General features: G+C 44.7%; 1 protein-coding gene across 1 annotated transcript; it reads right to left on the reverse strand.

Moving 5' to 3' along the window:
- Nucleotides 1–2,903: 2,903 nt before the first annotated feature.
- Nucleotides 2,904–5,153, reverse strand: DEFB128 (defensin beta 128). The gene is made up of 2 exons (XM_040981258.1): nt 5,105–5,153; nt 2,904–3,142 (listed from the first exon to the last, which is right to left on the reverse strand). The coding sequence occupies exons 1-2, from the start codon at nt 5,151–5,153 to the stop codon at nt 2,904–2,906; spliced, it is 288 nt and encodes a 95-aa protein (XP_040837192.1).
- Between the last annotated feature and the right edge of the window lie 10,611 nt (nt 5,154–15,764).

The following is a 15,764-nucleotide window of genomic DNA, read 5'->3' on the forward strand; positions in this document are numbered from 1 at the left end:
TGTGGCCCAGTGTGAGTCTGGAGCCTGAACCGCTCCAAGAGAGACTGGGGCCCGAAGCCGATGCCCAGGACAGGCCTGAAGCCTGAGTGACAGGAGCCACCCCTACATTGCAGTGATCTTTGAATCCCAATCTAACAGGGCAGACTAGGCACTGGGACAGTCCTGGTACCCAGATTCCCTGTGATAGATATAGAGCCTGAATCCACAAGGCCTGGCCTGACACTGGGACTGGCTTGGGAGCTGAGTCCATGTGGGTAAGCTTGGATCCCGATGCCACAGAGATCTGTTTGGCGACTGAAGCTGGCCCAGTGCTATGACAAGTGTGAAACCTTTGCCCACAGAGGCTAGACAAGTCTGGAAGCACAGATGCTGGCCTGGGGCCATGAAAATCTACCTGGAGGCTAGATCCACAAGGGATGTCATAGGTCCTGGGGCTTTGGGTTGGGCTTTGGCACTGGCTCCGCAGGGGAGGCCAGTCCTGCAGCAGCAGGGATTGGTGGGGATTGTTCTGGCACTGAAATCCCCCAGAATGCACCTGGACTCAGGCTGCTGGAGCATGAGGATGCTGGGTAGTAGAAACTGGCCGTGTATTTGGCATGTTTGGCACCTTTGTCCCTCAGGGACTGGTCTGAGGGGTGAGCTATGGGTGTCAGGTTGATGACAGGATCTTCAGCCATCAGCCTGTTGCTGGGGTGACCCAAAGCCTGAGACCACTGAGACCAGGCCAGTGCTGAGGCCATGGCGAACCCAGGGACCCAAGACAAAGCCTGGTAGTAGTGGTGCCTACCCAGAGAGATGGCACTGCTGAGGCTTGCCTGGTTCTGGGCAGGCTTGGAATTCACCGGTTGAGCCTGGAATCTGAAACTGTATACCAGTCTCTATGATGGGCTTGGAAACCACCCAGTTACCAACCTAGAGCTTGTGTCTGTAGGGAGCAGGTGGACACGGGATACTTAAATTAAGTCTTCAGTTCCAGGCTTCAGACCGGCCCAACTCTAGCCACTGCAGACCTCTGGGAAACGAACCTATAGGTAGGAAATCTGTGTGTGTGTGTGTGTGTGTGTGTGTGTGTGTGTGTGTGTGTGTGTGTCTTTCTCAATGTAAAGAAAGTAATGAAATTTTTAAAAGAACTTTCGCACAGGAATATCCCCTGGGTGGTGTGAGTGTGCTAGTCAAGCAGGAACTCCTGGAGGTAGCTTATCCCCAACTCCACCAGAAGCAACCCATTGTCTTCCTGGGGCCCAGTTTTTCCCTGTATGTGTGTATACTGCAGGGGGACACTCCTCACCATCAGAACAGCTGTGCAGAGCAATCTCACTTTGAGAAGTCATCTCACAGGTACTGCTGAAGAGAATTGTCGCTAGATGTGATGAGGGCTTTCATGACCACCACTGGACAAAATCTCGCTGCCCAGGGCAGCTCTGGATAGGGAATTGCAAGCACTGTGTCTTGGTGCTGACTGTCAAGTGCAGGCATGGGTAATTAGCACCCATCACAGGTACATTCAGAGGAAACAGAATTTCATGGAATCTGATACTTCTGCTACTTAAGGTTTTTTTTTAGATGTACTTATTATTATTTGAAATTCAGATGAACAGAGAGAAAGAGAGCTAGAAAGAGACAATGCCAGCTCTCTTTCTATTTTCATTTCTTTATTTTTGCCATAGCTGGACATAGTTGTATTTCCAATACATTAATTTTTTATGAACAAAAAACAAGACAGTAAAATAAAAAAGGAAAACATTGTCTCTTCTTTGATACATAATAAAATATTTTTATGCTTCACCATAAGTGATTGCATGGAAATCATAACAAAGAGGTTATGGCTATGTGAAAATATCTCATTTAGCATCTGTAGTAGAGAAAAGAAATTTGTTAGAATGCATTATCAATGATTAACAACACCAATATCTAATATGGCTATAATTTTAGAAAACGCAGAACTGTCATTTAAATTCTGGGAGAAATTTCTCAGTTAATAAGAAATTATTCAAAATATAAATGTTATATATACTTACTCAAGGCAATTGCAATCCATTAAAATTAAGAATGTCTGTAGCTAATGTATAGTTCATGAGAAAAACTAACTATATCAATTTGTTTCTGAATCAGTGTCCAATTCATACACACAAAATTCCACATAGATAGTAGATAGCCTTGTGGAGTAGAATTAGAAAGAAAAAAGTGGGACTGGTGCCATGGCATAGTATGTTAAGCCTCTATCTGCAGTGCCAGCAGCCCATATAGGGTGCTGGATGGAGTCCTGGCTGCCCGACTTTGGATCCAGGTCCCTACTAATGTTCCTGGGAAAGCAAAAAGATAGCCCAAATCCTTAGGCTTCTGTACCCACGTGGGAGTTCTAGAAGAAGCTCCTGGAGTTGGATCAGCCCAGGTCCAGCCACTGAGAACATCTGCAGAGTGAACCAGTGGATGAACTCAATCTCTTCTCCTTCTCTTCTCCCTCTATCTCTATAACCCTTTCAAATAAATTGATTAATCTTTTTGAAAGGCAGAAAGGAAGGAAGGAAAAAAAGAAGGATGGGAAACTGATTTCATTTTTTAAAGGCAGGGTAGAAACACTTGAAATACTGTGAAATGCTGTCTTGCACAAAAAGCGGAGGGGCGAATTTCCACTTTCCTAATGCATTTACTTTTCATTTGAGCAGTGAACAGGTAGATGGAAAGAATGTGTATGTGTGTGTCCTTGCCTTTCAAGCAAGATAAATAAAATGTTTAAATTGTTTTAAATAAATGAGTACATCAGTAAAGAAATCCAAGGATCAACACTGGCTTTTATTATGTGGGGATGAAATTCACAAGAGAAAGTACATGCATTTCTTGCCACTGCTTTGGGTGGCCCTTCCCTTACAGACCCAAGAGAGACCCAGAGACGAGGGCCTGAGTCACGGCTGGGTGGTGAGCAGTGTGATGGTGGGCAGCACGACGTAGTCCTGCGGGCCACTGGACTCGTCCTTGCTCGGCAATGCCGGCTTGTGAGCGTCCTGGTACCGTTGGTTTTCCCCTTCTTTCACACAACATAATTTCCCACCAAGGCATCCTGTTTCAGAAATCTCTCCCATTTGGCACCTTTTCCTGCAGAAGCCTGATATATTGTTAAAACACTTCTTGGTCCGTGCCTCATCTGTGGGTAAGAAATAGCTCCAAGTCAGGTAAGTTTCTGAGAACAAAAAGTCATGAGCCACTGTGGGCGATTCCTTCAGTGTGTGTTTCACTGACAAAGAGAAAACTGAACTTTCTGGAAAATCACTCCCCTAGAAAGAACCTTCAACCTCCCAGTCCCTTTGCCCTGAGGTGCTTTTAACCAGACAGAAGGGGCCCGCCCACCCTGCTGAATCCTAGTTTGATCAAGGAGAACTCAAGAAGTTACTCATCACATCCTTCTGTTGGCTTTTTTGTTGTGTTCCCAGCAAGCCACACAATGTTAGCAATTCTGAACTTCTGATGGGCTTTGTCCCTGCCCCCTTGTTGACTGTTAGTTTCACTCTGCTCACTCCAACTGTGCTTAAATGACACCACTGGCACCACTTTTTGGGTCTTCCTCTCTTGGAGTGCCCCTCCTCCCCTGACTGCTATAGCAGGAGGTTTCTGTCTTTAATAAATATTTCCTTAAAAAAAAAAAAAAAGCCAATCTAATGCCCGGTTGGCTATGAGACCATTAGAACAGAAAGGACAAAAGTGCAGAGCAAGTTTAATTCCTAGCATTTCCTAGGGCCCTGGAGAAGCAAACATTCTTCTCTCTGCTCCAATGTCAGCACCCTCTGAGCCCTACCTCAGTCCCATGTCCCCAGAAAGCATTAACGGGTCACCACTGGCACAGCTCAGGACTTTGGAACATCACAGACAGAATTCTGTTTCAACTTCACAGGGTAATTAAGGTAATTTACATTCACTGATCTAGCAGCAGCAGTTTTCTTTCCTGTCTCATGGGTCTTAGCAAGAAACATCTTTAAGAACTTCTTCCTGGTGCTCCAGGAGAGGAAGATCAAAAAGTGGTGCCAGTGGTGCCATTTAAGCACATTGGTCATTTAAGCATGGTTCAACTGACTAATCCTCCATCGCCAAGTATGGCATCCCATGGGAGTGTCAATTCATGCCTCAGCTGCTCCACTTCACATCCAATTCCATGTTTATGGCCTGGGAAAGCAGTAAAGTGTAGCCCAATGCTTTGGGCTCCTGCACCTGTGTGGAGATTGGAAGAAGTTCCTGGCTCCTGGCTTTGGATTGGCACAGCTCTAGCCATTGTGGCCATCTGGGGAGTGAACCAACAGATAGAAGATCTTTCTCTCTGGCTCTCCTTCTTTCCATAAATCTGCCTTTTCAATTTAAAAAAAGTGAAAAGTACTCCTGCCTTTATTCAGCCTCACTTCTCCATAACCCAGCACTTTCTTGCCCTCTCACGCTCCACTCTCTTCCTGACCTCAGAGAAACACATCACTCAGTAATTAAACTCATTCCACAATTACCCATACTCCTCAAAATTCAAATTGGCATCCCTTCAGCCAGTACACAGAAGCCTCTGTTTCTAATCCTCATTTACATCTATGCTCTATGCCTTTTGCCTTGCAGCAGAGAGGGGAAGAGAACCTACGGCCAGGACCACCACCATGAAGATGGTGATCCACATCCACGCATGCCAAGTAGAAGGGTTAGGAAACAGAGCGAGTACATACAATGGACAATTGAGAAAAAAAGAGCTTCCAAAGGAATAACCCACTCAATACACACACTTGGCCAAGGATGGAGGCCTCTTTTCACTTCACATTGGTGGGACCCCAAGCAATGGGTTGTACAACAGGTGGCAAGTGAATTTGAATAGGAAGAATGTTTGGAGGGTTCTCTGGAAAAAGCCATGTTAGGATTAGGAAGCCAATTTTAGACTTGGAGTTCATTGCTACCCTTGGGGAAAACTCGTGAGAACGCAATCCTCTCCCTCCCCTGATTGCTCTAAGACCCAGATTCCACCAGTCCCCAGAGGAATGGGGAGTTCAGGTGATGTTGGGTAGATATCAACAGTCTTAAAGATTCTGTCCCCACTCCTACGATCACTGATATTTCCTGATTATGGTACATTTGGACAAGTTACCTTTGGGTACCTCAAACAGCAGGAGAATGAAAACCATGCACAGCTTCATGTTTGCAGACATCCCAAGAGAAAGAGGCAGCAGAACGTCTTTACCCAGTGATCCGTGTCACCCAGCTTTGCAAGATGATCTGGAATGCTGAATGCCATCAGCATTTAAGCTCTCATCTTAACCCACGGGGATAGGAAATCCAAGTCCACTCCCACCTCCATCCCTAAATATGGACTTCACGGTCACAGAACGTTCCAGTCTAACATACCCACTTCCCAGTTCTCAGAGTGTGGAAGAATAATCCACATTCTCTCTACCTGGGCTGCCAGTCCATTTGGATCAGGACCTGTTGATCATAGACTCTGGTTTGCATGAGATCATCCTGGTTTATTCCTATTATTCTAATGTCCATTCAGCTAATGCCACCTTCAGGTCATAAAAGTAACCCATTTGGGCTCATAAATTAAATCATGAGTCAAGGTAAATGCAGAGGACATCCAGTATAGATAGATAGATGGATAGATAGATAGATAGATAGATAGATAGATAGATAGATAGAGATTGACTGATAGAGATAAGATAGAGATATATTAGTGTATGAAACCTCTAGGCATTCAATCTAGAAATAAAACAGCTTTTGAGTTAGCTAAGTAAAAGTTTCCCAAAACCCTTACCCATGAGTCTGCAGTTGAGATCTTTCAAAAGACAAAATCTCTCCAGACCATCTTCAACACATTGTAAGTCTGACCTGTTCTATCCAAGGACATTTTGTAGAATCACATAGGATTCTGCCAAACTGGTTTCAGATGTCACAAGCAAGGTGCTTCTATAACCTGCTTCTTTTCACATTCAAGTCCCTCTTCACAAAATATATTGCTGTGTGCATTCCTTCTACCTAATGAAGACTAGTAATCTCCTAATCTTTGTTCAAATTCAAGTTCAATCATTTTCATATCTTCAGACCTCTTCCTGGCCCAGCAACACCAAGCCACAAGTCCTCTTCTTGGTGTCAGAAACATACTCACTTCAAGAGAATAGTTCTAAAGGAAAATTCATCTTGTACTTTGAATTCACCAATTGTCTTACAAACCAAATATACTAGATTTAAGATTAAAGCATCTACAGACAAGATGACAGTATAGGGTGCAGACAAATTTGCACTCACAGAGAATCATCAGTCAGGGTGAAGCACAAGTGAGAGTCCAGGAAAGGTTAGAAGTCAAGCAGTCAGCAGAGGGGTACTTGGAGAACCCTGGACACTGGAAGCAGTGGCGACTGCAGGGCAATGTTGCAGTGAGCAGATAACTTAGCAGCAGGTGGCAAGCAGTGATTAGAGCTCCAGTGACAGCCAGAGATCCAGTGACAAACAGAACACCCGCAGCAGCCAGATGAGAATGAGAGTTCACCGTGAGCTTTGGAGGTGAAGAACTACCCATTCTGCTGATTTGCTTGACCTAAACACAAGCAGAGAAGGAATAGCAGACTCCAAGCGGCAGTGCAGGAACAGGGTAGATCTCACAGCACAGGCTCCCACTAGTGCCCATCAGGCACCATCTTGTGTAGTGGGACAGAGAGTATGGATTTAAAGGAATGGCTTAGAGTGGGCTCATTTCTAGTTCAGCACACTGCGCTGATCCCACAGGGAAAGCAGTACCAGCTTCACACACTGCAGGTTGCACACACAGTGGCTCTGTGTGGTTTCTGAGAGCCAGCAACCCCGGATCTTCATCAGCGCCACATGAGCTACCATTTTGCATAGGGGGGCAAGGGCTTAGAGGATGAGAGGAGCATGCATGCTCCTAGCTATGCATGCTCTAAAACAGGAGCAATCAGGTGCCATTTTCACAGGACCAGACGCTGTGGGACTGGAAGGACAGCAGCAAGCTGCAGAAGCACTAAACCAGAAGCAAAATCACTTCCCGCTTAGTGCATTTCACTGGTCCCCCAGAGAAAATAGTTTCTACATGGCATTCTATAGGTTCCACCGAAAACAGGTCCAGGTGGCCCTCAGACCTAACAGCCATTAGGTGTCGGCAAAATCAGCATCTCTGACAACCTAGTTACTTAGGACAGCTTGTCTCCCTCCTCCAGGGCCTGTGGGTAGCACAGCTTAGAAACCTGCCCTAAGAAGAACCTGCTAACCAGAATTGCAATGACCAAAAGTAAAAGAAGAGAAAGAGTGGCACATTGAACATGACTCCCCCTACAAAGGAGCAAAAGCTTCTGTCGTCCTCCGAGTTAAGAGAGGAATACAGTGAGAAAAAGGAGAGCTCGGAAAACTCATTATAAATCTTCTAAACAGCAGTGAGAAACGCATATAGGAGTTCAAGGAATTTTTTTAAAGATTTATTTATTTTTATTGGAAAGTCAGATATACAGAGAGAAGGAGAGACAGAGAGGAAGATCTTCCATCCGACAATTCACTCCCCAAGTGACATTATAGTTGGAGGTGAGCCGATCAGAAGCCAGGAGCCAGGAACTTCTTCCAGGTCTCCCACACAAGTGCAGGATCCCAAGGCTTTGGGCTGTCCTCGACGGCTTCCCCAGGCCACAAGCAGGGAGCTGGATGGGAAGCAGGGCTGCCAGGATTAGAACCAGTGCCCATGTGGTATCCTGGCACCTACAAGGCAAAAACTTAACCCACTAGGCCACTGCACCAGACCTGAGTTCAAGGAATTTAAGAAATATGTCACACAGGAAATAGCAACACTAAAATGAAACAAAGCAAAATTACTTGAAATGAAGGAAACAATAGAGCAACCTGAAAATTCAGTGGAAAGTCTTAATAATAGAATGAATGAAGCAGAACAAAGAATTTCAGAATTGGAAAATATTTCCTTTCTATGAAGCCAATATTACATTAATATCAAAGCCAGATAGAGACACAGCAGAAAAAGGAGAGCTACAGACCAATATCCTTGATGATCATAGACGTAAAGATCCTTAACAAAATACTAGCCAACAGGATCCAACAGTACATCAGGCAAATCATTCACCAGTACCAGGTGGGATTCATCCTTGGCATGCAGGGATGGTTCAACGATCGCAAATCAATAAATGTGATACACCACATCAACACATTGAAATCATACAGTCATCTCAATAGACGCAGAGAAGGCATTTGATAAAATCCAACATCACTTCATGCTGAAAACCTTAAGCAAGATAGGCATAGAAGGAACATTCTGTAACACAATCAGAGTAATATATGGAAAACCCAACACCAGCATCATGCTAAATGGGGAAAGATTGGAAGCTTTTCCACTAAGGTCTGGAACAAGACAGGATGTCCACTTTACCGTTACTGTTCAATATAGTATTGGAAATCCTCACAAGAGCTATTAAGCAAAAAAAAAAAAAAAAGAATAAAGAACGAAATTAAAGGAATTCAAATCAGATATGAGGAATTGAAATTATCCCTATTTGTAAATGACATGAACTTTCTTTTCTTTTTTTTAAAGTGAATAACTAGCAGTAAATTAACCATTACACCGTCAAATAATTGAATCGCTTTCAGTTTAATTTTTAGGAAATGGAAAACTCTTTTCAAAGTGATTGTGCTGCTTTAGTGTATGAGATTTGCAGTGATTATACCAATAATATCTGATGACCAATCATTTTATTTTGAGGCAGGAAGGAGGACACGCAACGGTATTTCCTCAAGATAAAGAATGATAATCTGGCACTTTTCAAGTTTTCTTCCCACAACTGTTATTCTCAAATGAAAGATCTATTCCGCCCCGCAACTCTTTTTTTTTTTTTTTTTTTTGGTAGAGAAAAAGATTTAAGTATAGAGCAAATCATGCTTAACAAATCTTGAGCTTACCCATAATGAGCTTGATTTTTCTCTATACAAAATAATTTCCAGACAAATTTTTCAAATTTTAGAATCACCTGGAATTAGTTAACATTCGCATGAGTGTACTTTCTTGTGTATGTTTTAGTCAGTATTCCCCAGAAAAACAAACTAAGAGGAGATAGATAGATAGATAGATAGATAGATAGATAGATAGACAGATAGACAGGGCTAAGTTATGAAGAGTTGGCTCACGTGGTTATGGAGAGCACCCACAATCCCCAGGCTGGAGACTCAGGAAAGCCTGTGGTGCGGCTCCAGTCCAGAGCAGAGCCCCACGTCCCAGTCCATGCAGGCAGGCAGGTGGAACAAGGCAGCGACGGATTCCTCCTCCTCCACTGCCTTTGTGTTCTGTTCAAGCCCTCAACAGATGAGGTGATGCATTCATGAGCAACCAGAGTGGGGCAGGGGAGGGCGACCCGGTTGGTTTCTACCAATTCAAATGCCAACCTCCTCCCAAAACACCCTTGGAGACACTCCCAGAAGCATTCAATATGGGCATCTTCTGGTAAAGTCAAGTTAACATACAAAAGGAACCATCATCAGACATTCTGTATCACAGACATGGGGAGGCTTGTTTTTAACAAAAGTAGGACCAATATGCACATGCGGCTTTTCTCACCAACACTACAAATAGTTTCATATATCATTTGCTTTGCTTTTTTGAAAAAGACAAAACACGTTGGGCCTGACGCAATAGCCTAGCGCCTAAAGTCCTTGCCTTGAACACGCTGGGATCCCATGTGGGTGCCAGTTCTAATTCCGGCAGCCCTGCTTCCTAACCAGCTCCCTGTTTGTGGTCTGGGAAAGCAGTCAAGGATGGCTTGGGACCCTGCACCCACATGGGAGACCTGGAAGAGGCTCTGGGCTCTTGGCTTCGGATCAGCACAGTTCTAGTTGTTGTGGCCACTTGGAAAATGAACCATTGGACAGAAGATCTTCCTCTCTGTCTCTCCTCCTCTCTGTAAATCCACCTTTTCAATAAAAATAAATAAATATTTTTTAAAAAAAAAGACAAAAAGCTACATGACCTCAGATTAAAAAAATAATAATAAGGCTAAATTGAGGTCCACACAGTGACATGGCAAGCTAATCCTCTACCTGCTATCAGCAGCATCCCACATGTGCACTGGTTCTTGTTCCAGCTGCTTCACTTCCCATCATGCTCCAGGCTTACAACCTGGCAAACAGCAGAGGATGGAAGATCTCTCTCTGCCCTTCCTTCTCTCTGTAAATTTGACTTTTAAGAAAATGTTTAAAATTTGAAAAGGTAGCAGTGAGTCATCTCTGCCACAAGTGTAGAATTCTACACATACAGTAAGGCACTGAAAGAATCTGAGCAAAAGAAAATGAGAGAAGTCTGCTGCCAAAGGTCTCAGGTGCCAAATGCAAGAATAAGACTAGGAGCAGGCCAATCCTCCTCCCTGTGGCACTGGCATTCCATGTGGGTGCCAGTTCGTGTCCCAGCTGCTCCATTTGCCATCCAGCTCTTTGTTTATGGACTGGGAAAGCAGAGGAGGATGGTCCAAAGCCTTGGGACCCTGCACTGGTGTGGGGGACCCAGCAGAAACTCCTGGCTCCTGGCTTTTCACAGACCCAAAGTAATTCAAGCATCTATATGACAAGCAATGGTACCTGTAGGTTACCAGGACTCGGACTGATTTGAGATTACACAATGGAAGTGTCAGGGTGTAGGATACTGAACTAAGCAGTTATCCTGTCTTTATAATTGCCAAAGCAACAGAAGAGGTCATTGTCCTGAAAAACAAAGAACTTTTCCTTTCATGTCATGCTGCTATTACAAACTTGTAAAATCGTTCCCCATTTTGTGTCTGACACTTGGGCGTGGGATTCACTCCTCCGAGGAACAGGGGGAAGTGTGGGAGTGTATTCTGTGCCCTGTCCTCCGCAGTTACTCCCGGGCACCATCAGCAGCACCTGCATAGCTGGAGGAATAACAAAAGTCTCTCAGGAGCTTTGCTCTCTGGGCCATGGCTAAAGTGTCCAGACATGAGTGATTGCAGATCAGGCTGTGCCTAGACTAGGACCAGAAGAGACCAATCACAGGCATAAGGAATTTGACTCATGCCCAGCTAGAGGGGTCATGCCCAGCCAAGTCCCCCTGCCAGGTTCACTGCCTTTGCCATTCCAGCAACCTTCACCTCTGAGTTATCCTACACTCAGACAGCCTAGAGGAAGGAGTTGATCTTGCCACAAAGACCTTCTTGAGGGTTGTTTTTGCTTGTTTCGTTTTTATTTTTTTTCCTAGCATCTAACCCTATAACTTGTATTTGTCAAAACAAACTCCTTTAATCCTTGTTTTATTTCTGGAGACAATAAGCTCTCCTATGGCAGGAAAAGGGGAGAGAATAGAAGAGGAAAGCAAGGACCCATCCAGAGGCAGTGACCTAAGGCCTGTAGATCCTTCAAAAGGCAGATTTACAGAAAAAAGGGGAGACGGAGAGATCTTCTGTCCACTGGTTCACTAGTGAAATAGCCACAAAGGCAGGAGCTAAACTGATCTGAAACCAGGAACCTGGAGCTTCTTCCAGGTCTCCCACATGGGGTCCAAAAACTTGAGCTATCCTTTACTGCCTTCCCAGGCCACAAACAGGGAGCTGGTTGGGAAGTGAAGCAGTTGGGACGTGTACTGCTGCCTATATGAGATGCTAGCACCAGCAGATGGAGGATTAGTCTGTTGAGCCACTGTGCCAGCCCAACCAACATCTTTTAAATCAGGAAACTTAGCTTCGAAGTTAGGAAATTATTTTTCCAGGGTTTCAATAATGCATCAGAAGTGTAAGCTTATTTAAACCCACTTCGTGACTCCAGAATCTTGTTCCCTTCCTTCTCACGACTATTTACACTGACATTAAAAAATCCTTTCAAAGAGAGCCAGTGCCTTAGTGTAGCAGGGTAAGCCTCTGTGTGTGACATCAGTATCCCACACGGACACTGCTTCATATCCTGGCTGTTCCACTTCCCATCCAGCTCCCTGCTTATGGCCAAAGCCTTGGGACCCTGTGCACGTGTGGGAGACCCAAAAGAGACTCCTGACTCCTGGCTTCAGATCAGCTCTGGCCATTTTGACCATTTGGGGAATAAATCAGATATTGCAAGCTCTTCCTATCTATCTCTCCTTCTCTCTGTAAATCTTCCTTTCTGATAAAAATTTTAAAAATTGTAAATGCTTTAAAAAAAAAAGTATGACTGACAAACTCCAGTTGTTTAGACTTACGTCAGTGACAAAGGTGAACTTGTCATTTTAGAGGAAGCAGCTACATCTGTGTCAAACATTCTGATGGCCTGTGATTGATATGTGTCCCTCAAGAAGTGAGGAGGGCAATGTCTCCTCCCCCAGAACCCAGACACACCAACATGACACAGAAGCAGAGATTCCCAGTGACCCGCCAAAGCAGCACTGCTTCTGGTGAGTCCTTTGGAAGGTCCTCTCTGTCCCCAGCCACCTCCCAAGTCCCTGGGAGAAGTCACAAGTCAGTCAACTGGCCACAGGCAGCACCCACTGTGCAACTTCTCTGTGTGGCACCCCCAGATGATGCCAGGCACCAGGTTTCGAGGTCACAGACATTATCATGCAGAGGCAAGCCATCTGCTGAACCCTGTCTGAACTCCTAACCTACGGAAGCCACAAAAGAGTGACAGATGATGACAACAAGTTTGGCCGTCATCACTTGTCTTCCATGCATGAGAGATTTTGGAGTTGTGTATGTCTCAAGCATGAGGACCATCCTCGTCTTTTTCTGCTGATCTTCCTCGTTCCTTACTCTGAGCAGCGTGCCGCGTGGGATTCGGAGCCCGGATAGCATCAGGAAGAACTGTGACGCCACTTAGTCCAAACAGCACATCTGACTTGAGCACTGCCCACCTTGTGCTCACCGTCCAGACCCAAGGGAAAGGCAGGAAGGGGCAAGAGCTTCTGCCACAGACCGCTCCTTCCTTCTTGGCATCTGCCCAACCATGAACTTCCCTATCCATATCTTTTTCGATCAGGAGAGGACACTCAACCTAGCGGTAAAGGTACCTGCTGTTCCATGTAGCACAGGCAATTCAGTTCCTGGTTCTGCCTCCTGGTTCCAGCTGCCTACTCATGAGGATGCTGGGAGGAAACCGTGATGGCTGAGGGCCAAGTCTCTGTGTTCCTGCCACCCTTGTGGGTGACCCGAGTTATGTCCCCTGGCTCCTAGCTTCTGCCTGGCCCACCCCAGCTATTGCAGGTGTTAGGAGGGGTGAAGCAGCCTGTGGAAGCGCTCTCTGTGTCTCTTTCGAATAAATGAAAATAAATTTTAAAGTGAAATTTAAAAAAGAAAACTGGAGAGGCTGCTCCTGTGTTAACGTTAGACAAAGATGACTAAAGTTTGCAAGAATTGACCAAGGGGGAAATTAATTTATAAAGCAACCATAGTATCAATATTTTAGCTTTAAAATGATACAACTGAAATATACAAAAGTAATCATGACTCCGTCAACAGAGGTAGAACTTATAATACTCTAAGATGAAGATATTGATCAGCTTTAGAATTAAATATGTGAGTATTATAAAATGTTAACAAATCAACAAAAACACAGCACATGACTTCCAAATCAGTTATGGGGGAAATTCTGAAGAAAAAAATAGGTAATCAGTCAAAAGGAAACAAGGAAAGAAAAAAACAGAATGAATGGAAGAAATCAAGTAAATAAATAACAGGTTCTGTCAATCATACGACTAAAAAGATTAAGACTTTCAAATATATTTTTTCAAAACCAGAACATAACCGTTTAACCAAAATAAATTAAAATATAAAAATATAGAATACATAAAAACATAGACTATTGTAACCAATAAAAATGTATGTGGGACATGTAATAATGGCTCAAAGAAAGTAGTTATAGCTATTACAAAGATATGAAGGCAACAAATATCAGATATAAAGTTCTGATAACCACTTCACATGATTGCAAGGAAAATATAACTCTAAATAATGTGTTACTTCATTATATAACCTTAAAATATGCAACAGAAATACAAGGATAACTGCACAAGATCATCATCATGTAGGAAGTTTCACCACATAACTGAAACCTCAGGCAAGCACAAGTCAACAAGGACAGAAGAGACGAGGCGAGTTTGCTCTAACAATCTGGTTGCGACAAGGCCCCTCCACCTGCAGGCCTGTGTTCCTTGCAAGCCCATAGGGATTGCTTATAAAATGAGAGAGACTCCTCATGGAAGAGTCTGGAGGGCGTTACAGGAAACAACAGAAGGCAGGAGCAGCAGGACAAATGCCGGGAATTGTACACATGGAATTCTTATTGGAAAGGTAGATTTACAGAGAGAAGGAGAGACAGAGAGAAAGATCTTGCACCTGCTGGCTCACTCCAAAAGTGGCTACAAAGGCTGGAGCTGAGCTGAGCTGAGGCGAGGAGCCAGGAACCAGCAGCTTCTTTCAGGTCTCCCACATGGATACAAGTGTCTCAAGGCTTTAGGCCATCCTCCTCTGTTTTCCTAGGCCACAAGCAGGGAGCTGGATGGAAAGTGGGAGCAGCTGAGACATGGACCAGCATCTATATAGAATTAACCAGTTAAGCCATCGCACTGGTCCCTATATTCCAAATGTTTTATCAACTCAAACTTTTGTTCCATAGCTACTGTGGCTCTCTCCTTCCGGCTACTCACAATACTGTCACAGCTTTTGGATGAAGAAGAGAGGAGTGAGTAACGTCACTTTAATGCATCTGAAAACACAGACCATCAAGAATCGGATGTGCAGCCCTAACCTATTCCATGGGGTTGCAGCTGCATCTATTGCTAGCAGGCAGCCAGCACGCCTTATATAAAAAAAAAAAGCTTTGTTGATCATAGGCATAAAATATACATGTCAGTTGGGTAAGAGGAGCTTTTTTTTTTTTTTTTAGCAAATACCCTCAGTGGGAAAGCAAAGCTAAGAATGCTTGGGAAGGACCCTGGAGTAGCCACCGCTATACTGACAAGACAGTGTCCTGCTGTGTCATGAAGAAGGACAGGTCCAAAGTGTTTGTTCCTCCCCTTCTGCCTTCAAGTCCTAGGACTGCCCCCAGGGTCAGGTGCAGAGAGCTTGAGGCATGAAGCTGTTCAGAGATGCTGTTCTCAGACAGCAACAGAGAGAACCACATCTACTGCAGAGGCACACTAACAAGCTGGGGCCTGAGCGTCACTGCTCGTGGCCTAAGGCTATAAAGAGGCTGATAAAGGCAGGTGCTCCAGCACACCCAGACAGACCTGCGGCTGCACAGCTGACAGTCATGAAGCTCATCTTCCCCATCTTTGCCAGTCTCATGCTGCAGTACCAAGTGAACACAGGTAATGGAGACTCTATGCTGATGAGTGGTTGTTGCAAGGAAGCAGAAATTGGGCTGCCTAGGACAAGGGGCAGCCAAAGACATGCTGAAAGATGAGGCACTCAGGGAACTGGTGAGTCCCCCTTTTGCATGATTCACGCACTGTCTCCCTCAGATGAAGCCAGTGCCGACACCCAGGGAAACTAGCCAGCACGCAATGCTGTCTTCTGACCCTGCATGTAGCTCTCTCACTTGAGCCCCCCTTAATACAAAGATCCCTAGTGGCTTGTATCTCAAGGTAGCAACCAGGAGATCCTCATCCAGGTACTCATAAAGAGTCTCCCTTCGGGATACAGTTGGCAGGCCTCAGTTATCCATTCCAACTCTTGCAGAATGTTTCTCTTACTCCTTCTCTCGGCTTTTGTCTCCCTAGAGCCTCCCCAATGCCCTGCAAGGCCCCTAGGGATGGATAATAAGAAATGCTGCATCAGCAGAAT

The sequence above is a fragment of the Ochotona curzoniae genome, unplaced genomic scaffold, assembly GCF_017591425.1.
Source record: "Ochotona curzoniae isolate NIBS_2020 unplaced genomic scaffold, NIBS_Ocur_1.0 contig_3520, whole genome shotgun sequence".
In the NCBI taxonomy this organism is placed as follows: Eukaryota; Metazoa; Chordata; class Mammalia; order Lagomorpha; family Ochotonidae; genus Ochotona; species Ochotona curzoniae.